Source organism: Sciurus carolinensis, chromosome 6 (genome assembly GCF_902686445.1).
Source record: "Sciurus carolinensis chromosome 6, mSciCar1.2, whole genome shotgun sequence".
Classification (NCBI taxonomy): Eukaryota; Metazoa; Chordata; class Mammalia; order Rodentia; family Sciuridae; genus Sciurus; species Sciurus carolinensis.
The window spans coordinates 107,710,829-107,735,362 of record NC_062218.1 but is presented as its reverse complement, the minus strand read 5'-3'; the positions used below and the strand labels follow the sequence as shown (position 1 = coordinate 107,735,362).

At 40.4% G+C, this 24,534-nt stretch overlaps 1 protein-coding gene across 1 annotated transcript in view; it reads left to right on the top strand.

Moving 5' to 3' along the window:
• Positions 1-24,534, top strand: part of Pde6a (phosphodiesterase 6A) — a 77,929-nt gene that overhangs the window by 18,401 nt on the left and 34,994 nt on the right. The window contains 3 exon segments of the mRNA XM_047555906.1: positions 707-781; positions 15,277-15,341; positions 24,019-24,085. Of these exon segments, the coding sequence (XP_047411862.1) occupies positions 707-781; positions 15,277-15,341; positions 24,019-24,085 (207 nt within the window).

Genomic DNA, 24,534 nt, shown 5'->3' with positions numbered 1-24,534 from the left:
TCCTTCCTTTCAATACTGGGATTGAACTTACTGAGACATAACTGAAGTTCTTTTTGTTTTTTCATTTTGAGACAGGGTATCACTAAGTTGCTTAAGGCCTAGGTCCTCACTCAGTTGTCAAGGCTGGTCTCAAAATTGCAATCCTCCTGCCTCAGCCTCCCAAGTCCATGGGATTGCAGGTGTGCACCACCATGCCCAGTTTGGGACCCATTTCAGTCAGTACACACACATTTGTGATATGGTTGCTAATAGATTATTATCTACTAATATCATTGTTAATAATTATGTGCCATATTTATTTTAATTAGTCCTTCTGGTTGGACATTTAAATTGTTCCTTATTTTTCACTACTATAAATGATACTTCAAAAGGTAATTGTTTTAGTTAAACCTTCAATCTCGAGTTAGCACGTCCTGGGAGACCCCGCTTTCCCTCTTGTGTCCCACAACACTGAGGATGCCCCAACTCGACTCCAATGTTTTGTCTGAAGCCCTGTTCATCAATAGTTTATAGGGCAGATATAATTATCACCTAACAGCAGTTAATGATGCTAGTGAGTCTTACTGTTTTTCCATGTTTGGGTCCTGGCAAGCTATCCCAGGTCTAAATTTTAGTGACAGATGGCATATCTGTTAACCTTCTTTCCTTAATCTCTTTTTCTTTACCTATTTTCAAAACCCCTAATTATTGATTCTTTCACTCCTAGGAATTTTTTGATGTCTGGCCAGTTCTGATGGGTGAAGCTCCTCCCTACACTGGTCCCAGGACTCCGGATGGAAGGGTAAGTCTCCCTCTGGCCTTTTCGATATAAACAAATGCCTAATAAAATTCAAATGTAAGACATAATAGACCTGCTGAAGGACATTTCTTTATTGCAAATGCTTTTACCTTCTCTGGGTGTGTTTGTTTCTCTCGAGTTATAATAATTCTTTATAATCACCCATCCCTGTCATTTGCAGTATTTTTTTTTAATACTTGCTGAAGTTTCACAGTATCCTGGTGAGGCAGATTAAGGAGGAAATCAGTATCTTCTAAATTCTAGGAAGACTTTTCTTTTCTTTCTTTCTTTTTTTTTTTGTTTTGTTTTTTTGTTTTTTGTTTTTGTTGTTGTTGTTGTTTCCCAAGTACTGGGGTCAAACCCAGTGTCTCATGAATGCTAGGCAACACTCTACCACTCAGCTACATCCCCAGCCCACAATGGTGGCTCTCTCTAAAAATGAGGCCCAATCACCTATGAGATGGCAAAAAGGTATGTATGGATGTGATACAGGGAACATAGAACTGGCACTCAAATGGCCTACAGAACCTTTTGAATGACTGAATAACCTCAGCCAGACCTTCACATGATCAGAAAATGTATCAGTCAGTTTTCCATTGCTGTGACAAAATCAACTTAAAGAGGAAAAATTTATTTTGGCTCACAGTTTCAAAAGCTTCAGACCATGGTCACTAAACTCTGTTGTTTCTGGCCCTGTGGTCAAGCAAGACATCATGGCAGGGAGCATTGTGGAGTAAAACTGCTTACCTCATGGTAGCCAGGAAGCAAAAAAAGAAAGAGCACATGCTCACTTTTATAACAAAGTCCCTCTGCCCAAGCCCATTAGTCTAGGAGTTCATTAATGGATTAATCCATTCTTGAGATCAGAGTCCTCATGATCTAATCACTTCCCAAAGGTTCCACATTTGAACATGGCTGCTTGGGGACCAAGTCTTCAACACATGAGCTTTTTTTTTTTTTTTTTTTTTTTTTTTTTTGCGGTACTGGAGATCAAACTCAGGGCCTTGTGCTTGTGAGGCAAGCACTCTACCAGCTGAGCTATCTCCCCAGCCCCAACACATGAGCTTTGATGGAACATTTAAGATCCAAACCAAGCCGGGTGTGGCGGTGCATGCCTGTAATCCCAGTGACTCAGGAGGCTGAGACAGGAGGATCTCAAGTTCAAAGCCAGCCTCAGTAACTTAGCAAGGCTGTAAGAAACTCAGGGAGACCCTGTCTCTAAATAAAACATTTTTTAAAAGGGCTGGGGATGTGGCTCAGTGGTTAAGTGTCCCTGGGTTCAATCCCAGGTACAAAATAATAATGATGATGATGATAATAAGATCCAAATTATAATAGTAAGAAAGATAGTCCCATTCTGAATTGAGTTTTAGTTCAGCTCTCTTTCCATAAAAATCTTCAGTCTGTGTGAAATAGTATATCAGTTTCTCCCAGAGGCCTGATTCCAGCCTGCCAAATCTAACCCTGCCCTAAATAAAGAGCTCAGAATGTGCACCCATGCATGCATGGTGTCTGTGAATTATAACATGTTAATGAGTCTTCATTCAAACTCTGGAAATTCAAAATTAACACCTTCGTGAGCTTCCTATACACACCAAAAGAGATTTCAAACTTGGAATTTACTTTGTCTGCTGTGCTTTATCCAAAATTGCCTTTGTAACCTGTTGCCATCCAGCTTCAAATTACTCTTTTGCCCACACAATTTTATGATTTCATTTCCAAGAATGAATCAGTGCTAGGGACGTATCTCCATGGTAGAGTGCTTGCTGAGCACTTGCAAGATCCTGGTGTTACCAACCAGGGATGCTGGGTTCATTGCCTCCCTTCAGCAAAGATTGAAGAACAGGACACAGAGACAGCAAGAGAGAAGTAGAATTATTGCAAAGGTGACAGAGATACCGAGATAGACTTCTCCAAAGAGAAGGGGCCCCAGAGCTGGGAATCCAGTAGGGGAGTTTGGGCCTGTTCTTTTTATGGTCTCTAGAATTTCCTCCTTTCCTTATCTCCTACCCTGGCCATGTGATCCTCACTATTATTGATTGGTGCCATGCATCTGTTTTTGTTTTTCTGTTGGATCCCCTGCTTAGGAGCACGAGTAAGGAAGTGTCTGTCTGGTTGGGTCCTCTGCTTTAGTCCATGAGTACTTTTGTCAAGCAGGAGGTTGACCTCATCAGAAGACCCTCTCCATGCTCCTTTGTTCTGACCCTGTCCTGGACCTCCTCACTTGCCATCTTACCCTGACTGCCTAAGCCCTACTATATCTCCCTCACTGGGTTTGCACAAAAAAACAAAATAAAACAAGAATGCATCATGTGCTGCTGTCAAAATACTATTTCAGAAATACTATGTAAAAAATACTATTTGGGGACTCTTCCTTTTTTTTTTTTTTTTCTTTTTTCTCCTTTGGTGCTGGGAATGAAACCCAGGGCCTTGCACATGGTAGTGCTCTACTACTGAGCTAAGGCCTCAGCCTGCTTCCTTTTCTTTTCAAGGACAACTTTTTAAAAGTACAGCTTTTCCATGTTTGCAGAGTTGAGTGTCCTTTTTTTTTTTTTTTTTTTTTTTTGTGGGGCTGGGGATTTGAGCCCAGGGCCTTGTGCTTGTGAAGGAAGCACTCTACCAACTGAGCTATATCCCCAGCCCCTTGAAGTGTCCTTAATGGGTTTTTTCTTCAGCACACATACAATCTAAACCTATATCTTTTGGAAAGTTAGAAGTTGGGGAACTGGAATGGAGAGCCTCTAACTGTAAGACTGAAAGCACCCAGAAAACCACTCCAGACACAGGAACTCACACAAGAGATTTTATTAAGAAGATGAGCAGAGTGTCTGCCCTGAAGGGTGTGTGTGTGTGTGTGTGTGTGTGTGTGTGTGTGTGTGAGAGAGAGAGAGAGAGAGAGAGAGAGAGAGAGAGAGAGAGAGAATGGCAGGGGAGCTATTCTTAAGTAGTGAAATTTTGTGGGCTAATAACACTGGACCAGTGGCTGATGAGGAGGTTCATGGGCAAAGTGATCTAGGTTGTAAAGTGGTGTGTGTGTGTGGGGGGGGGACAGGATAATGGCAGCAGCAAAATGGCAGATCTGATGTCAATATTCGTCCCTTTTTGTTTTGATAGATACCAGGAGTAGGAGGATGGATAGTCTTCCTTCTGCAGCTTCTTCCTGCTGATTAGGGGTGAAGAGTCTCATTCCTGTAAAAAGCAAATTAGGGAGGTCTTTAGGTGGGAGCAGAGTTCTTGGAGCTGGAGGTGTCAGTAGTGAATTGCAGGTCTCGACTTTGGGTGTCAGGGGCTGGTAGTCTTGAAGGAGAAGCAGTTGATTGACCAATTGGTTGGTGAATTTGTGTATCTGATCTTGTAGGAACTTTTGTAGGCAATTTAGCCGGCATGGTCTTGTTTAGGAAGATCTGTAGGCCTTAAAACAACCAAAAATTTCTGACTCTGGCAGTTTCTCTTGATGGTTATCAGGCACTCCTGACTAAGAATCTCTTTTGTAGCCTTCAGTCTTACTTATTCTTGGGGTTAACACAAGTGTACATATTAAGTTACATTTACCATTGTTTTTTATTTTAAATGCCCAGGAATGGCTGTTTTGGCTTTAACTGTTTTGCTAGGTGTTCAAGATCAAGTTGGTCAAATTGACCTTGTTCCTATTTGCTGTAAAGGGTCAGCTAAGTTCCCAAAGGGGTCACTCGTGGAGCATTGAGAGCAGCTTCTTTGCTCCTTTAGTGCCATTTGCTAGGTAGGTTCTCCTTGATGAGGTAGCTTCCTTTGGAAGCATTAGGAATGTCTCGCTTTTTCAATGACCCTCCTCTTTGCAGCAGGTGCACTTACTGGCTTTTCATCCTGTAGTGGTCTCATTAATCTCCCTGATTGGGAAGTCATGTGGCCCAGAGTTGCAAAGCTCCTTAGAGCAGTTCTCCCATTCCCTGAGTTCAGGCTGTCCCCTTTATTTTAATCTCAATCTCTAAGTTTGATCTTAAACATCTAGCTAGTCAGTCTCACCAGTCATGAAGCCTCACTGGGCTTCAACTTCCATGTTTATAATTTTACAGTTATTTACTACCTTTTATTTAACTGGGGTCTATATTATCTTATCTGTCCTATAGTTGATGACTTATTATCTCAAATTAATATAGGTTGTTTGTTCTTGAAGCAGTACCTCTGTAAAACCTTAACAGGAACTGTTAGAGAGTTTACAAGGAAAATACAAAATGGAATTAACAACAGTAAAAGCATTTTGTTTGTGTAATAGCTGTCTTGAATTTTGACTGAGCTCTGGATTATATTCCCTGTTTGAGATCACAGTAATTTTACAACAAAAAACAATCTTTTGGATGTAACTTTAAATAAGCTGAAGTCTGGCTTATTTTGGAACCATTCTGATATGTAGTAAGGTGGGAGGCATAGCCTTATCTCAGATTTGTGAAAGGTGGAGCTTTTCACAAATCTTAGGTAAAGTGTTCTAGTTCTGAAGCTGATCTTTGCCTCCTCTCTAAATATAATTTTGTAAAGTTTACATATATTGTTTCCTGAGTCTATGTGAATGTTAGTAAACATAATTGGACATTACATCCAAAACATAAATCAAGGAGAGGCTGAGAGAATTTTAACTTTCCTTTTGTGTGGCAAAATGCTTTTGTTTTACAATATTAACCTTTAAACAAATCAGGCTCTCATTAACTTTTGGAAATATATTTATATTTTTATCCCAGTAACAAGAAGAAGGTAACATAAAATTTTACATATTCCCTATTGATAACAGGTTCTGTTATAGAACATTGAATGATACAAATAAGTCCTCAAAAAGTTTCACTATTCTTATAAGTTTAAAATTACTATGACAGACAAGTTTAGTTTGGAGAATAGCACTTGATTAATTTTCGACTTTAAAGACTTGAATACCTGGAGGATATGAACATATTTAATATACAAAGAACATATTTAATATACAAAGAAAAGTAATAGCATAATTATCTTGATGTTTTTATATTAACCAATTTTAGCTTTTAAAGAAAAATTTAGACTCTATAATGTAGTACAATACTCTAACAGTTGTTGTTTAACCATAATTGTATAAACCCCAATTTTAAGACTAATTGTTCTAAAGAATAAAACTTAACAGACACAATGTTAAGAGTAAATTAGTGTTTTTAAGAAATTCTTCTCATTTTAACACATAGATTAAACTTTGGTTTATATCAGCCCATTAATATTTGACCTTAGGGGAAAAACCTTAAATAGCTTTAACTGATTGTCTCACATACATATAACCAACTCAGTTACACACAAACTTGTTGAAATTTGTCCTTTACTTACACACAGACTTTCTTAGCACTTACTTAGACCCTCATGTATTTCATCACACAAGCACTTTCTTACCCAGAAACATTTTCTTTTTCCTTCTATTAAATATATTTCTGTACCTAGAACCTTTTATTTTCTCTGTCCTATCAGTTGACCCCTTTTTGTTCACATTTTGAAACAGCCCTTATGAAATTACTGAATTTAGATAAATTACTCCATTTTAATAATATGAAATACTTTGTTATTTTAATTTTAATTAATGAACTCTCATTATTTGTGTCAATTTTGATATCATGTATATGATATTTGGATGCACTTACATAGACAACAGGATATACACATAACACAAAAGCAAAGGCCTTGTAGCTTTTTGTAGGTAAATCTCCATTGCAATGTTATAGATGTTTTAAAAAAAACAAACTTTGGGGTTGAATAAAAATAGAACTGATAAGAAAAACATTAACCTAGGTATGTAGGTTGAAAATTGTGAAGTCAAGAAATATAGCATTTAAGAAAAAACAATCAAAACAAGAGTCCTAGAAGAAAAAATGATAATGACCATTAATTATTTTATTAAAATAGCACAAGAGAGCGAGAAAGAGAGAGAAAGGCAAAGAGAGAGAGAAAGAAAGAGACAGAGAAAGTCTGAAAATCATTTTTCTGTCTTGCAGCCCAGGAGAAGTTTAAAATGGACATTTTTTTTTCTTCAGTCTCAGGTCAGTTCCTTGCTGAGCCTGCTGGCTTACATTCTAATGTAGGCTTCAGCAAGGCTAGGGTAAGGGAAATTGCTGACTAGGGCTTTTTAACCCTTTTTTCCTGGTTGATAATCAGGTCAGATTTGGATGCAGAAAGTTATGAAACATTATCTCCCATTACTTTTGAGGAATGAGGCTGTTATATCATATTCCTTACTCAGACATGCCACTGGCATTTGGGTTGGTGAGGGTGTTTTTTTCTTTCTCTTAGTGACAAGCAGGTTAAATTTTGCTTCATCCTAAGTATTGAACCTGTTGATGTCATAATTAAGCTTTCTTCTTTGAGATCTTATAACCTCTGTTAGCTAAGAAGTTTAGAAGCTCTGTAATGGTCTTTTGACATTCCACCTGGGTGGAGGCACATGAAAGGATGTCATCTACATATTGGGAAACAATTATAGATATTTTATTTCTGAATTTTGCTAAGTTCTTAGCTAGGGTTTGGCTGAACAAGTGAGGGATATTGCCAAGTCCTTGAGGCAACACTTTCTAGGTTAATTGAGATCCACTGTCTGGTTCCTTAAAAATAAACAGAAATAGTAATTGAGAGTCTAGGGTATACCAAAAAGGCATCTTTTAAACCTAACATCATAAGACTGGGTAAGATACTGAAATTCCTTAGTGAAGTTTGCAGAGTTGGAGGTGAAGGAGCCCAGCTGCTTCTCTATCTGGGAAAGATTGGAGAGCGAGAGAGGAGCGTGGACTCTGATCACTCCCTTCACATCAGTCACCTCCCATAGGGGGACTAGAACATGTGCGTGGGACCTCATGGCAGGAGGACTGGGTGGTCTGGGTGGAGGGGGATGGTAGCAGAAACAGAACAGGGCAAAGGAGATAGAGGAGCAGGATAGGGGTCTCTGCTCTAGGGGACTGTTATGGGGTGGCTTCTTAGCTGAGTTGAAGTTGGAAGAGGAGGAAGGATCAGGAGGGGGAGAAGAAGCCAAAAAGAGGTGTTCGGGTTTGCAGAAAGAGCAAAGATCAGGTTTAGTGTGCAAGAAAGAGGAAGTTTGAATGTAGGGAATACCTTTCCGTTTGCCTGCTCACTCACAGAAGTTGTGCAAGTCCCATAGAACACTGGGATCCAGGGTGCCATTAGGTGCCATTTTGGATTGATTATCTAAAGGATACTGTGGCCAATTGTCATTATACAAGCAAATAAGTTTTGGTGACTTTAGGCCAGGGGTCAGGTGAAGGGGTTTAAGATTGCCTATTAGACCCCAGGGGTGAATCTGCTGGAATGGAGGTCCCAGATCCCATGGTGGAGACTGATAAACAGCTGAGTCAGTGTCCAAGGCGTCCCAAGGTCACAGACTAATTGGCTGGAGATGAGGAGCCAACACAATGATGGGAGTCATCACCCCCACCTGTGTGTGCCAGGCAAAAGCCAAGGGTGTTGAGGACCTGGTGTCAGGAATTTTGAGAGGAGAAGTAAAGAGAAGCCTCAACCCAGAGAGAGATCTCCACCATAAAGATCAGGGACCACCCATAAAATAAGGTCTACTAAGGGGGCCAGCCATAACTGTAAAAGTTGTGACTGGGGGAACCCCCACTCCTCAACTGCCTCGAGGGTGCCAGACAACCAACAGTAATGTCTCAGATTAGCAGAGGAGTGTTTAAGTTGACCTACAGGGAAACTCATCAATCTGAAGGCCGGTGGTGGATGTAGAACAGGGTGTCTGGGCAAATGGAAGGTGAGACCAACGTCAGGGGATCTGGGGCATTAGATGGGATTCCACTCACCTAAATGGTGGTAGAAGAACCCATCTGAGTCTCAGCACCAATGAAAACACCCAAAAAACCACTTTGAACACAGGAACTCACACAAGAGATTTTATTAAGCAGATGAGCAGAGTGTCTGCCCTGAAGGGTGAGAGAGAGAAAATGGTGGGGGAGCTATTCTTAAGTAGTGGAATTTCGTGGGCTAATAACAATTGAACCAATGGCTGACAAGGAGGTTCATGGGCTAATGATCTAGGTTGTAAAATGGTGTGTGTGGGGGCAGAATAATGGCAGCAGCAAAATGGCAGATCTGGTGTCAATAAGGACAATAACAGCTTCAATAAACTCTCATTACCTTGGCTGCTTTGATATTCAGTTCTCAGAGCTGAGCCCTTAGATCAGAGGTCAGAGATCATCTCCAGTTCCAAGAGAGCCAGAGAAATGTCAGGTACTAATTCCTCTGGCTCTTTACCCTCAAGTGCTCCAACCTTCAAGGCTGCACTGAGCAGAATGTTTTCTCACTGAGCACCAGACCAGGAAGAGCTGCCCATTATTTGACCAATTCAAGTAATTTTGGTGTCACTGAGGTTCTAGTACACCCATAGTTAAGTCTTTCATTTTGAGGTCCCATGTAAGCAGATTGCAGCACAGGTAGCAACCTGGAGCAAGGGAGCCATTGTTCTAAGTCAAAGTCACCCAACCAGGACCCAGGAGACCAAATGGAGAAGATAACAGATAATCCTGATAGGCATAGAGAAATCTGGAAGCTCAAGAAGCTCCTTAAGAGCTTAAATGGCACAGCATGATATCATTGTCCAAGTGGCAAAAATGTTATCAGATGGCTTTGGAACTATGTCTAACAATAAGTCACAAGTAAACAACCTTTCAGTCCTGCAACAAAAGGAAGAAAGGAAAAGAACGACAACATCAACTTTGAACCTTTTGAAGGAATTGATGTGTCACCGTATTTGTGTGCCAGGAAGTTCTATACAGAAGCTCTCACAGTACTACTTTCAGATCATGGTTAAGTGCAGCTCCACTGTAATAGATGGCAGTGGTGTGGTTTGGGGTGAGCTCCAAGGAAACCTGGGAGAAGTTCTGCACAAATCCACAGTAACTCTCCTAAAGAAACACGTCAGAGGAGGCCAGTCGGCCTTGCATTTTGCCCATTTAAGAATGACACATAACTATATTCTGAAAGTAGTAGAGACTGCTGACAGCTATTTATTTCTGGGGACATAGTGAATGTGATTCATCCTGTTTTAACTGGATCAGCTGATTTTAAAACTAAACTAAATCATTCTGATATGTTTGATCAGAGGTTACAAGGAAAGTTTTAAAATTAGATGATGCAGGTACCAGGCTGCGTGCATATCTGTAATCTTAGCTGCTGGGGAAGCTGAGGTAGGAGGATCACCATTTCAAAAGCAGCCGCAGCAACATAGCAAGGCCCTAAGAAATTTAGCAAGACCCTATCTTTAAATTTAAAAAAATAAATAAATAAAAGGAGTTGGGGATGAGGCTCAGGGGTTAAGTGCTCCCTGGGTTCAATCCCCAGTACACAGGAAAGAAAGAGAAGCAAAAGGAAGAAAATTGCTACAGTTAAGTGACAAGAAGGATCCCAGTTTGTGAAAGAATTAGGCAGAATTGCAGGTATTTCACAGTACTGAGTAGATTTCCAGGGAAAGGGAGACCAAGGAGGAGATGATAAATGCTTTGACGTTGATTTCTACTAGGTAGTTGACATGGGTCCAGCAATCTGTGCCTTGCCCTCCAGTGTCCATCCCAAAGAGCATATCAGTGGTGGAATCCTAGCAGATCCCTGCCTTACAATTAGAACATATCTAGAACTTAAGCCATGAGTTTTGACTGTTAAGAAAACCAAAACGAAAACAGACCCAGCCTTACACTTTGGTTTGTCAGCATGGCCGTGTACAATGAAGCTCCTAAATGCCACTTTGGACTAACTTAAAAAAGTGAGTTATCCTACTTTACCTTTACTCAATGGTGAAATGGGTTGCTCTTATATCTTGAAAAAAAGTGATTTTTAAAAAGTTTCATACCTAGAAGCAAAAATACTTTTTATCTGTTATAAGTCTTCAAAAGTTAATAGAAATTAAAAAAAAAAAAAAAAAAGACGTTTCTTTCCCCAAATCCTTCACCATCTCAGTCACCTGAGGTTTAGTCCTCACAAGAGTAAAGTTGTAATGGAAAGGGCTTGGAGACAAAGGATTTGGGTTTGGTTGGTTGCTTGTCTTTAAATGAGCTTGACCAAATAGCCCCTCAGGTCCTCGACTTTCCCGGTCACTGGGTGTTATCCATGAACTCATAGCTGAAGTCAGTCTCAGGTCTAGGGCACAACTGTGAGGAAGACACAGAGTCCTGAGCTGGGGACCAGACATATATCAATAGGACTGGCCAGAAGTGGATCTTCTGGAAAGAGCATGGGCTTAGTGGGAGGAAGCCTGAGTTCTAGCTTCTGCTCCACCAGCTAGTTGCTCTTCTTAGAGAACAAACCTCCAGAAGGACCGCCTTCCTCATCTGACAAACCTGCTAGGCTTACCCAGTAAGGCTGTGGGGACCAGTCCCCCATTAACACACAGTAGGCCAGCTGGGTTGAGCCTCACTATCTGCCAGACACTTTACCATTATGGATTAAATTAAATCCATAAATGGATTATACCATTTACTCTTCTCAACAACTTTATGAAGGAAATAGCCTTCTTTTCCCTCATTAGTTGAAAACTTGAGATTTAGAGAGGTCAAATCATTTGCGCAAATTCTAACACAGAATGCTTTTCTCTCTGGTAACTGTAATTACAACCACACCTTGTAATGACGCTCACACTTATCTCCTACATTCATATTAGAAATACAGCTTTTGTTTGGGAGTGGTGGTGCACACTCATAATCCCAGTGCCTCCAGAGGTTGAGGCAGGAGAATTCCAAGTTCAAGGCCAGACTCAGCATCTTAGCCTGGCCCTAAACAACTAAGTGAGATCCTGACTCAAAATTGAAAAAATAAAAAGGGCTGGGGATGTGGCTCATAGCTTATATATCTTTTGTTTGAATACCAAACCCATTAGCTTCCCCAAATCTTAGGTCTAAATTTCCCTAATAGCAGCTACATCTTGCTTCGTCACCTTTAAAAATTAAAATGGTGTGTTTTTTGAATTATTAAAAATTTATACAGGTTAGTTAGGTTTCATGAAAAAGCAAAGTTTTTAAAAAAGCACTAGTTTTAAAACTGCTTCATTTTCGTGCACCATGATCTGGCTACTGTTGTACTGGGGTCTTTTCCAGAGCTCCTTGTGTTTTGGTGTTAGCTATTCAGTGCAATGTAACAAAGGTGCCCTTGATGGTTCTGTTTAGATTTTCCAGTTTGGTGAATTCACACATGAATACGGCCTTGAAGGCAACATGACTAAGGTACAGTGTGCAGAAAAAGCCTGTTTACTTAAAGCACACTGATTTCTTGTGCTTTTTCTGAAAGCAAATTGATTCTGCTGTGAGCTTAAAAAAAAAAAACCTTCCATTTCTAACCGTTCTAGAGAGTCTCATGGAGACAGGTAAGGCAGCCTGCCAGATGCAGGAACCTCAGGCTTGCCCAGGAGTATGGCAAGCAGCCAGGCCAATGGAAGATGGTCCTAAGGCAAAGACACAAAGTTGATCAAGAAGGTCCTGGAACTCTGTCCTCCTTCCAGGTAGAAGCAGTTCCACCAAAGCCCCAGCAGATGACATGACTATCTTTGTTTTTTTGTTTATTTATTTATTTATTTATTTATTTGTACTGGGGATAAAGCCCAGGGATGCTTTGTTACTGTGTTACATCTCCAGTTCTTTCTAATTGTTTATTTTGAGACAGCTTTCACTATGTTGCTAAATTGCTGAGGCTGGCCTTGAACTTGTGATCCTTCTGCCTCAGCCTCCTGAGCTCCCAGGATTACAGGCACGTGACAGGCACTATCTTTGCTTTTTAGAACCACTTACAGAATATAACATCGTTATTTTAAAATGCTTTGGACTGGAGGTAGCTCAGTGGTAGAACCCTTGCCTGGCATCATGCAGGAGGTCCTGAGTTTGATCCCCCAGTACCAAAAATAAATAAATAAATAAAAGAAAGAAAATTCTCTACTATTTATTGAGAAAAAGCAATACATGAGCCCAATGAAAAGCTCACATCATACAAATTGAAGCTTCCCTCCTTCCTGGTCAGCTCCCCAGGCAGCCACAGTGCTCAGTCTATCTTTCCAGGAATGTCAACGTACATCCAGATACTCAGAAGTACATTCCACCTTGATTCTAGTTTGTGCCTCACTTTTCTCATTTAACTGCAGATCTGGGCATTTTTCACTATCATCATGAACACAGCTAGATTACTGGAAAAAGTGCCAAGTATCCCCATAGGGCACAGATTGTGACTTATGATGGTTCAACCTATAATTTTTTGACCTTATGATGGTGAAAAGTGATCTGCATTCAGTAGAAAATGGACTTTGAATTTGGATCTTTGTCCTGGGCTAGCAACATGCATACTGCACTCACTCACAATACTGGGTGGCAGCAGGGAACCCAGCTCCCAGCCAGTCATGAGGGCAAATCGCTGACACTCCTGTTGCTAGGCTAGAGTGTTCAGTAGGTTAGGCAGATTAAATGCATTTTGACTTATGATATTGCCAACTGACAACTTTATTGGAATGGAATCCATCATAGGTCAAGAAACATCAGTACACAATTTCATTTAATCACCTTCCTAATGATACAGAATTGTCTTTAGGCTTTTTATTTTATTTATTAGTTCATTTTATACATATTATTTGGGTTAATTATGACATAATTATGCCAACATAGGATTAAAATTTGCTCTAATTGAGTCCCCAGTACTTCCCCTTTCCCTCTACTCCTCCCTCCCCTGTTCCCTTTTCTCTGCTTCTCTGATCTTTCTTCTATTTACTTACAGATTGTTTATATAAATTGGCATGCTATGGATATACATAAAGGTGAAATTTACTGTGGCACATTCGCGTATATGTACTTAGGAATCTCCGGGTTTTTTAGAGCAGTGTGGATGAGACCCCTGGATGGGGCAAACCATACTTTCATCCATATTTGGGAGTGTATCTATAGGACCATTACCACATGTGGAATCATTGGCTCAAAGAATATGTGCATTTTAATCTGGAGAGAGATTACTAACTATCCACTGCATTTTCAGGATCACAGTTAGGAGAAACTTTAAAGATATTGCAGGGTTTTGTTTTGTTTTGTTTTTCTCCTCCATTTGTCCTTAAAACAGTGGAGTTGGCCAGGGATGGTGGCGCACACCTGTAATCCCAGCGTCTTCAGAGGCTGAGGCAGGAGGATCGTGAGTTCAAAGCCCACCTCAGCAACATAGTAAGACCCTGAGCAACTTAGTGAGACCCTGTCTTTAAACAAATATAAAAAGGGTTAGGGATGTGACTCAGAGGTTAAACGCCCCTGGGTTCAATCCCCAGTACCAAATGAAACAAAACAAAACAAACAAAAACAGTTGAGTTGGCAGCAGCTGCCCTGACCAGGAGATAACAGGGAGGGGAAGGTCAAGAACAGGAGCAGGAAAGAACACACAGAGCTCAAGACCTGTGTATCCAACATAGCTTCTACTCAAGTTTTATGTGATGAGGTTCTGTGCTTTGTTTGGGGAGAGAGGTCTGTTACTTAGCAGCAGCAACAAACACTAATCTAATTTTACAGCTGGAGAAACTGAGGCCCAGAGAGTGCACCTCATATCACCAAGACTGGGGTGAGCCTTTTCACTCTAGGTCGAGTCTCAGCTCCATGCCAGTCCTCATGCTGTGGGGTCACCTAATCTCCCCCTTGGATGCTTCCTATTCTGGGGAACGCGTTGCTCCTGGGGCAACGTACACATTGGAGCAATTCAAAATTTCTGGTTGTTGGTCAGTTTGCCTTCTGGAAGTGTTCAGTACCTGTGCCTCTGCCAGTGGTGGGCTTTAAGGAGCAGGGCCTCAACTGCAGGAGACTGAAGAAGGTCATAATCACCACTTTCCTGTCACCAAATGGGCATTCAGACACCCCTTCCTGAATCAGGAGTTCCCTGAGTCTAGAGGATTAGGGTGGTGCCCAAGTATCTGCATTTAAATATCTAGAGTGGAAATGACTCAGCATAGAGTGGAAAGAGACAGCTGGGTGGTAAGTGTGGAGGAGAAAGGGACCATAGCCAAGGAGCCTCCCTGTACAGCGACTGGCTGAGTGGACTATGGTTCTAAATGGATATGGGAACCTCCTTTCACTCTCCCCTCTCCTTTCTCGACTTGATCTCTTTCTCCTCGCATTCCATGTCCGGATCCCCTTGGAAATCTTCCCACCCCTCTTCCCAGCTCCAGATCCCAGCCTCCTGCCTGGCTGCAGTCAGTGGGTTGCACAGAGGAGTACACTGAATCCTGAGGGTCAGCTGAGGACAGCAAACACCAGAAGACAGCAGGGAGCACCGTCAGAGGGAGGATGGCAAACTGGGTGCTTCCTGAAAATCACAGGGCCAGTGAGAGTAAAGAACAAGATCTGGGAGTCTAATACTCCCATGCCCCGGGCATGTAATAAACTTCAAGTGTTCTTTTCCCTCCAAAACAACATCAAAAGCAGCAAGATCTGTCTCATGGTCACACTCCTTTTGAAGTTCTGTCTCTCACTGTTAATATACTATTTTTCTATCTGTTTTGCCAGGAAATTAACTTTTACAAGGTCATTGACTACATCCTGCATGGCAAAGAAGACATCAAAGTAATCCCGTAAGTTTCATCTCGTAACATGCAGAATACCTACGTCCATAGGTTACTCATTCCCAGATGAACACCAACCCAACCCAATACAACTAGGCTCTTGGTTAGAGGCAGAGAGAGCAGTCAAGGCATTGTGCAAAGGGAGCAACTCACACAAGGTGAGAAATGAGACCCCAGCAGGGAAAGAGATTTAATCAAAGTCTCAGGAGGCCAGTTGTCAACTTGGGGTTTTGAGTTCCAGCCCCACACCCAGTATAATAAGTAGTCTGTGGGGGTCTCAGTTTCCTATCTATAGAATCAGAGTATGGGATCAAGTCAGGGCTTTTTCTTTTCCCTCACCATCCCTTTCCTTCCTTCCTTCCTTCCTTCCTTCCTTCCTTCCTTCCTTCCTTCCTTCCTTCCTTTCTTTCTTCCTTTCTTCCTTTCTTTCACTTGTTTTTGCAGTATAGGGGATTGAACCCAAGGCCTCCCATGTGCCAGGCAAGCACTCTAACACTAAGTGTCACCCCCAGCCCTTTTAATTTTATTTTGAGACAGGGTCTTTCTAAGTTACAGGAGTGTACCCCAACATCTGGCGAATCAGGACTTTTCAGTGGTTTTCTGAGGAGCTACTACTGGGGTTCAAGAATGGGGATAAGCAAAAGCAAGATACCAACAAAGAAAGTGACTCAGCCCCAAAAAAAGGTTATTTTCTAATGTTCTCTTCAAATGTGACCAAGAAGGATAACAAAGAGGACAGGAAAGGACCCTGTAGAATCTGCTTCTACATAGCAGGAACTCAAGGACCATTTGAAGTATTGAACAGTAACACTCCTGTAATCCCAGCTACTGGGGAGGCTGAGGCTTGAGGATTGCAAATTCAAGGTCACCTGGGCAATTCGAGGAGACCCTGTCTCAAAATTTAAAAAAATAAAGTAAGGCTGAGAGTATAGCCCAGTGCTAGAGCACCTCAGGGTTCAATACCCAGGACCATGAAAATGAAAACAACTCAAACATTGCAACCCTTTGTAGCATAGGCCTGAACTCTTGCCTGCAAAGCATTTGCAGAAAACTGTCGCCGTCTTATCTATTCAAATCCTCTCCTTGTTGCAGGATCCACAAAAACTGGGGAATGTAGCTCATTAGTTTTAGGACACACAGAAGCTGTCTTGAGACAGGGCTCTCTTTCTCAACTGAATTGCAGGCTCCTGGAGGTTGCAGTCAGGTTCTGGGAAAGAGTCACGCCCTGAATTTTTTTGTTTACCTGAAGAGATTGACTGTATGTTGCCCTGATTCTCAAACTGTGGACGTGATAGGAAACACTGACTCCACCCTAGCCACCAGACCAAACTCTAACGATCCTCTGTCACTTGGATGAACAAATCCTCAGATTTATCTTTTGCTAGTTGAGGATAAGAAGTTGTGTCAAGTTCTTCTGTTTCTAGGTTTTCTCTATTCTCTTCCATTCCTGCTTGAATAAGGACTGACTGTGATTCTTTTCTAAGCCCATCTCTTCTTCTTTTTAACCTTGGCAAATGCAAACTATTCTGCCATTCTGTGTTCTTACCCCTTTTCTAGAACTACAAGTTTATTAAACTCACTATCTGTATTTGAAATGATCCCGGTCAGTAACTAGCTCCCCCATGTTTTATCATTGCTTGTCAAGCATCACATGTGACTGGCCTCCATTAACATTACCTTGTCTTCCACATAAATCACCTATTTCAGACTTTTGCTTTTTAATGGCAATATTCTGTTTCTAATTGAAAAATCTTTTTTTTTTTTTTTTTTTTTTTTTTTTTTTGTCTATACTTGGGATTGAATCCAGGGGTGCTCTACCACTGAGTTACATTCCCTAGTTTTTTGTTTAGTTTTTAAGACAGATTCTTGCTAAATTACCCAGGCTGGTGTGAATTGCAATCCTCCTGCCTCAACCTCCTGAGTAGCTGGGATCACAGGTATGTGCCACTGTGCTCGCCTAATACAAATTTTTGAATCAGCACAATAGCTACGCTATGCTGTGGTAACAAGACCTTGAGATCTCAGTGGTATAAACAACAGAGTTTTATTGTCCTGTCCCCTGTGTGGTCATCGCCAATTGGTGGGTTGCAGTTGGGACTATAATACGTGGAATTATGGTCGGGCAGGGACCAATGCTGATAAATCAACCACCGTTTTGAACCTTGAAAGATGAACTAATAATATCACCAGAGGAAAGAGAAAACATAAGAAAACACCCTGGCTTGTAAAATGTCCATCTGAAGATGATACATCATTTCCACTCACTCACATTTCAATGGCCAAAGCTTGTCACACAGCCATACTTTACTTCAAGGGGACAGGGAGTGCAACCCAACAATGTGCCCAGAAGAGGGACAGCCAAAATGTTGGTAAATACCCCTAATGGCTGCCACAGAATATGCCATTCAAACCAACAGAAGGGGAAACTGAATAGTAAATAAATAATTTGCCTAACCAAAGGAAGGTCAAATATGATTTTAGGAAAAACAGAGAGGTAGGAAAAATAGAAAGTACAGTAAAAATGATATTTAAATCCAAATATAGCAATAGTTTCTTTAAATATAAGCCAACTAGATGTTCCAGTCATATAACAAAGGTTGATAGGCTGGATAAAAAAGAAACCTATCACATTTCATTGATTCTAAGATGCATAGGTTTCTAACTTTTGACATTTGTGAAGCAGAATCAATGACACTGTACAGTAGCTGTCAGTCACGTGGCAGTCTCCACATAGTTATCTTTGCCTGCTGACATGTGAACTTGGTCATAAGCACTTATAATGTTGTAACTTTACTTGAGTTAATGTTGAGGAACCATTGGTGGATGCTATCCACGGTGATTTTAACTGCCACATGAAGTAACTGGAACAGCTGGGTGCGGCGGCTTCCAGTGGCTCGGGAGTTTGAGGCAGGAGGACCACAAGTTCAAAACCAGTCTTAGCAACTTAATGAGGCCTGGAGTAACTTTAGGGTGACCTGTCTCAAAGAAAAAAATAACAAGGGCTAGGGATGCAAGGGCTGGGTTCAATCCCTGGTACCAAAAGAAAAGAAAGTAACTGGAAGGGACAGTGCTATGAACCAGGTACAGTGGCACATGACTATAATCCCAGTCACTCAGGAGCCTGAGGCATGAGGATCCTAAGTTTGAGGCCAGAATGGATAACTTAGAGAGACCCTCTCTCAAAATAAAAATAACTGGGGGTGTAGCTCAATAGTAGAGCACCCCTGGGTTTCAATTCCCAGTACTGAAAAAAAAAAGATTATATCATGAGAGGGTACTAAAACAAAAAAGTTGTCTTGAATAGCACAGTAAAAGCAAAAATTACAAGCAAAAAGCACAATGCAGATCAATTGGAAGCATTTTAACATTCTCAGTCACACACAAAATTGTTCCTCAAAAATGATTACTTCCAATGGACAAGTTGGTGCACACCTGTAATTATGAGAAGGTTAAGGCAGAAGGATCACAAGTTCAAAAACAGCCTGGGCAACTTAATCACGACACTGTTTCAAAATAAAAAGAACTGGAGATGTATCTCAGTGGTAGAGCACTTGGCTAGCATTTATGTAGCCCTGGTTTAATTCCCAGTAACACACACAACGCACACACACACACACACGCGCACACACACACACACACACTACTTCCTAGATATGATGAAATACCATATACCCTGTCCAGTACTAGGGATTGAACCTAGGGACACTATATTACTGAGCTACATACACCCCTGTCTTTTTATTTTTTATTTTGAGACAGGGTTTTGCTAACTTGTCCAGTCTTGCCTCAAACTTGAGATTCTTCTGCCTCAGTTTCCTAAGTAACTGAGATTACAGGCATGTGTGTATGTGCCTGGCTATAGGAAATTTATTGGAAGGATAAGAACAGAGAATTTGAAAGTAAAAGATTAAAAAGATACATCATATGAATGCTAACCAAAAGAGAAAGAAAACTGGTATAGCTATATTATACTTGTGTGTGTGTGTGTGTGTGTGTGTGTGTGTGTGTGCTGGGAATTGAACCCAGGGCATACTAAGCACACCCTTACCACTGAGCTGCACCCTCAGCTCTGGTGAAACTATTTAAAATCAAATAAAAATAGATGTTATACTGTAGAACATCAGTAGAGATAAAGATATCCCAAAGTATAGAACACTCAGTCCCTTAATAATAAAGGGTCAATCCAACTTGATGATACAGGAAGACATTACAGTTCTAAATTTGCATATACCTCATACATGGACTCAAAAATATAAAGCAAAAATTGACCAAAATACAAGAATATATAGACAGATACAGGTTCACTAGTCAATAGAAGGAAAATAAAACAAAATATACAATATTTGTGTAACATAGGTAACAAACATAACCTAAAGACTATATAGAGAACATTGCTCCCAACCTCCCAAAGTATAGAACACTGTTTTTTTCAAGAATACAGGCAACATTTACAATATCTGCTCATATACTGGGCCATAAAGCAAACCTTAATAACTTTCAAAAGATTGAAATCATATAGGGAATGTCCTTTGCTCACAATAAAAATATGTAAGAAACCAATTACAAAAAAGTAATCAACTCTGGGTGCAGATTGTGGGTGGTGCACACCCATAATCCCAGTGGCTGGGGATTGAGGTAGGAGGAGGCCAGCCTCAGCAACTTAATGAGACCCTGTCTCAAAAAAAAAAAAAAAAAAAAAAAAAAAAACTGGGAATGTAGCTCAGTGATAGAGCATCTGTGGATTCAATCCCTCGTATCTCAGAAAACACAAAGGCAAACACAAAATAACCAGTAATTCTCATATGCTTGAAACTAGGAAATACTTTTCTAGGAAAAAACAAAAAGAACATTTCCAATCAATCAATTTTTAAAAAAACCAGTTAATAGAAATGAGAAGATATTAAGATATTCTGAGCTGAAAAATAATGGAATTCTACATATTAAAACCTGTGTGATACAGTGAAATTGTGCTCAAGGTGAAATTTACAGTCTTACATACAGGATTGGAACAGGATAAAAGCTGAGAAAGTATTGAGCTAGGTAGGGTGTGCCCATTTGTGTTAGACAAGGTCCTAACAGAAAACAGGTGTCCCATTCAATTTAGGGTAATTTGAATAATTTGAACAAATGAGAGGGAGGGATCATGAAGGTGTGGGTGGAGAAGGGAACCATAAGGGAACATGCTAGTAGTGGTGGAGTTCTTATCATTTCTGGCCCAAGGAGAGTTCCAGAACCTGGAAGGGGCATCACTTGGAGCAGACTACCTTGAGAGAAGCATTTACTTTAGAAAAGGAATATAACCAGGTCAAAGCAATCTGGCACAGGGAAGGGTTAACCTCACCTCGATGTTCTACTGCCCTCCACCCTGGCTTGGTCTCTTCATTGCCCAAATTCAACCAGAACCTAGAGGATCAGAAATGGTCCATGTAGGTTGGCTTCCTGTGAGAAGAATAGAGGGTAGGTCTGGAAGGGCAGACAGAAGCTATTCATCACATCCTTTCAAGACATTAAAAGAAACAAGCAAAGAATAAACCCCCCAAAAATCTACAAGGGCTAGGTGTGATGGTGCATACCTCTAATCCCAGTGACTTGGGGTGCTGAGGCAAGAGGATCACAAGTTCAAGGTCATCTTCAGTAACTTAGAGAGACCCTGTCTCAAAATAAATAAAAAGAAATGAGAATATAGCTCGGGGGTTAAACATACGTCAGTTCTGTCCCTGGTACCACAAAGAAAAAATGTCTGAAAAGGAAATTAAAAAGATAAGCCCCAAATTCATGAAATAAAAACCAATAAACGATGAACGAGTGTCAAAAGTTGGTTCTTTAAACAGGCTAATAAAATCAACAAATCTCTAGCAAGACTGAGCAAGAAAAATAGAGAGAAAAATTGAATAAACAGTATCAGGAATGAAAAGGGATGCATAACTACAATGACATAAACATTAAAAAGGTAACAGAGAGCCAGGAATAGAGCTGAGTTTACAGCTCGGGCTTAGCCTATGGCATAAGGCCCTGGATTTGGTTCCTTGCACTGAAAAATGTAAATAAATAAAAAAAAAAAGATAAAGATAATGAGGAGATTTAAAAAAAAAAAACTTTAAATCTAGATTAAATAGGCAAATTATCAGAAAACAAAACCTACAAAATACGAAACAAGAAACTATATAAGACCAAAATACTCTAACAATAAAATGAATAAAAACTTTCCCACAGGGGTTGGGGAGATAGCTCAGTCGGCAGAATGCTTGCCTTGTAAGCACAAAGTCCTGGGTTCGAGCCCCAGCACCCAAAAAAAAAAAAAAAAAAAAAAAAAACCTTTCCCACAAAATCTCTCCAAATTCATATTCTACTTAATACTTAAGGGAGAAGTATTGAAAATCTCACATATATTATTATATAAGAATAGAAAAAAGTGACTAGAACAAGTTTTATCCTAAAGCCCAACAAAAAGGAAAATTCAGACCAAGTTCACTTGTGAACATAGATGCAAATATCCTAAATAAAATTTTAGCAAATAATGACCTACAATATAAAAAGGATTGTTCATCATTACCCAGGTGGGTTTGTTCTAGGAATTGAGGCTTGGTTTAACTTTAGGAAAATCAGCCAACATAATGTGCCATGTTGAAAGAAGCATCACATGATTATCTCCATAAAGGAGAACTTTTAATCTTCTAAAGAGTTTTTTTCCCCCCAGTGCTGGGGATTGAATCTAGGGGCTCTCTACCAGTGAGCCACACCCCCAATAATATTTATTTTGTGTTTTGAGGCAGAGTGTTATTACGTTGCTGAAGCTGGTCATGAAGTTGTGATCCTCCTGCCTCAGCCTCCCCAACCACTGGGATTTATAGGTGTGTGCCACCGCCCCCAGCTAGGCAAGGCACTATTGAAGAACAAGATAGTAGCACTTGTTCTACTACATGTCAGGAATTACTCTAAAGCTGTGGTAATTATCTGGGTGTGGTGGCACAGGCCTCTACTCCTAGCAACTTGGAAAGCTGAGGCAGGAGGATCCCATCTTTGAAGCTGGCCTCAGCATCTTAGCAAGACTCTCAGCAACTCAGTGACACCCTGTCTCAAAATAAAACATAGAAAGGACTAGAGTATGTAGCTCAGTGGTAAAGCACCCCTGGCTTCAATTCCCAGTATAGAAAGAAAAAGAAAGAAGAGAGAGAGAGAGAGAGAGAGAGAGAGAGAGAGAGAGAGAGAGAGAGAGAGAGAGAGAAGAATGAAAGAAAGAAAAAAAGAAAGGAAGGAGCAAGCAAGCTATGATAATTAGGTCAACAAGGTCATAGAACAAGGATGAATGAACAGATCAATGAAACAACAAAGAGACAGAAACCATACTAAAACCACTTTGTAATGACAAAGATGTCATGGCAAAACCTCTTGGAAAGAATCTTCTTTTCAATAAATTCTGCTTGATAAACAGGTACCCATATGGGAAAAAAAGGAACATGATTCTCCCCTCAACAATAAACTACACAAATATAAATTTTGGTGGGTTAAGGTATCTAACTGTGAAAAACAAAACTATAAGACTTTTAGAAGATAATATCAAAGAATAGCCTTATGGTCTTGGGATGGGAAAAGATTTAAAACAGGACTCCAAAAAGCATAGATAAGTAAACAAAAATAATGGTTTATTTGTCCATGTTAAGAACAAGAACTTCTATTTCTATCAGAATATAGCATTTGAGAGTGTATTAATTTATCTATTTCTATATAACATATTGTTCCAAAAGTTAGGAACTTGAAACAACAATGACAATTTATTTTATTTGTGTCAATTATGATCCATGAATTTTAATGCATTTTTCTCTGTGCATATTTTTCTAAAGTAATCAAAAAGTAATAAAACTTTTCACATCACTTAAGGGAGGGGATGTATTTATTTTGTTAGTTAGTCGTTTATTGCACTGGAGATTGAACCCAGGGATGCTCTACTGCTGAGCCACATTTCCAGCTGTTTTTAATTTTTATTTTGAGATAGCATCTCTCTAAGTTTCCAAGCCCATCCTGGAACTTGAAATCCTCCTGCCTCAGCCTCCTGAGTTGCTGGGATTACAGGTGTATACCACTGCACCCAGCTAGGAAGGGGACAGATTTTGAGGAATGCCAGGCAATTTTGTCATTGTGTGAACATCATAGAATGTGCTTACGCAAACTCAGATGGCCATGACATCACTAGATGAAATCATCTTATGGGACCTTGTTCATGTGTGTGATCCACTGCTGACCAAAACATCATTATATGGCACATCACTATAATACCAAAAATTGAAATATCATTATCTCCACAAATATGTAAAGCACTTAGCTTAGTAACTAGTGCCTGGCAGGAGCTCACTGTAGATGACTTTTCAAACTCTATGTAGTGTGACGCTACTAACTCTATGAAGGAAGTGATAGTTTGTGTTTTTGCTCAGCAGTCAGTAACAATCTGTGAAATGGATGTTGTCTCTTTTCTTGGATAGTTAAACCTCATGGACAATCAGTAACATGTTATATTCGTCACCTTCTCCTCCATGTCTAATTAACATTAAGGTGACCAGCCAACATTTTGGGTTTGGTCAAGTGTAGTGTATGTAAGCACCAGAAAGTGGCAAAGAGGCAGAGCTTCAGACTCAAGTTTTGGGTCCCAAACAGTCCCTATGTTGAAATTCACCATTTATTTGTCTTACAGGAATCCACCTCCTGACCACTGGGCTTTAGTAAGTGGTCTCCCCACTTATGTTGCCCAAAATGGCCTGGTAAGTAACACCACTTGAAGGGGGGAAAGTTTGATTGAGATGGAAGATGGAGCAAGTGGAAAAAATAGGGGGAAGTGTAGGTCTCTAAAGCTGAGTCTCTTATTTTTCAATTCACTAGCTAGTTGGTCCATACAGATGAACAGAGAATTGACATTTGGGCAAATATGAAATGCAGAGAAATAATCCTTAGGTGGAAAGATGCTCGCCGACCCCCAAGATGTTTTCACATATGTGTCAGGACTGGGTGGTCTACCAGGCTCCCCGGGGAATAAGCCTCAATCTCTCATGTCAGACTTAATTGCCATTGTCCACCTCCCATCCCTGCTATCACAGGGATGTCACATAGAGCAGAGCTCCAGTGATTTACCTCGCACCTTGCCCCACACAATGATGGCCCTGTGGCAAGGTGTTTATTGAGTATTTTTTATTTCAGACATTGTGATAGGCTC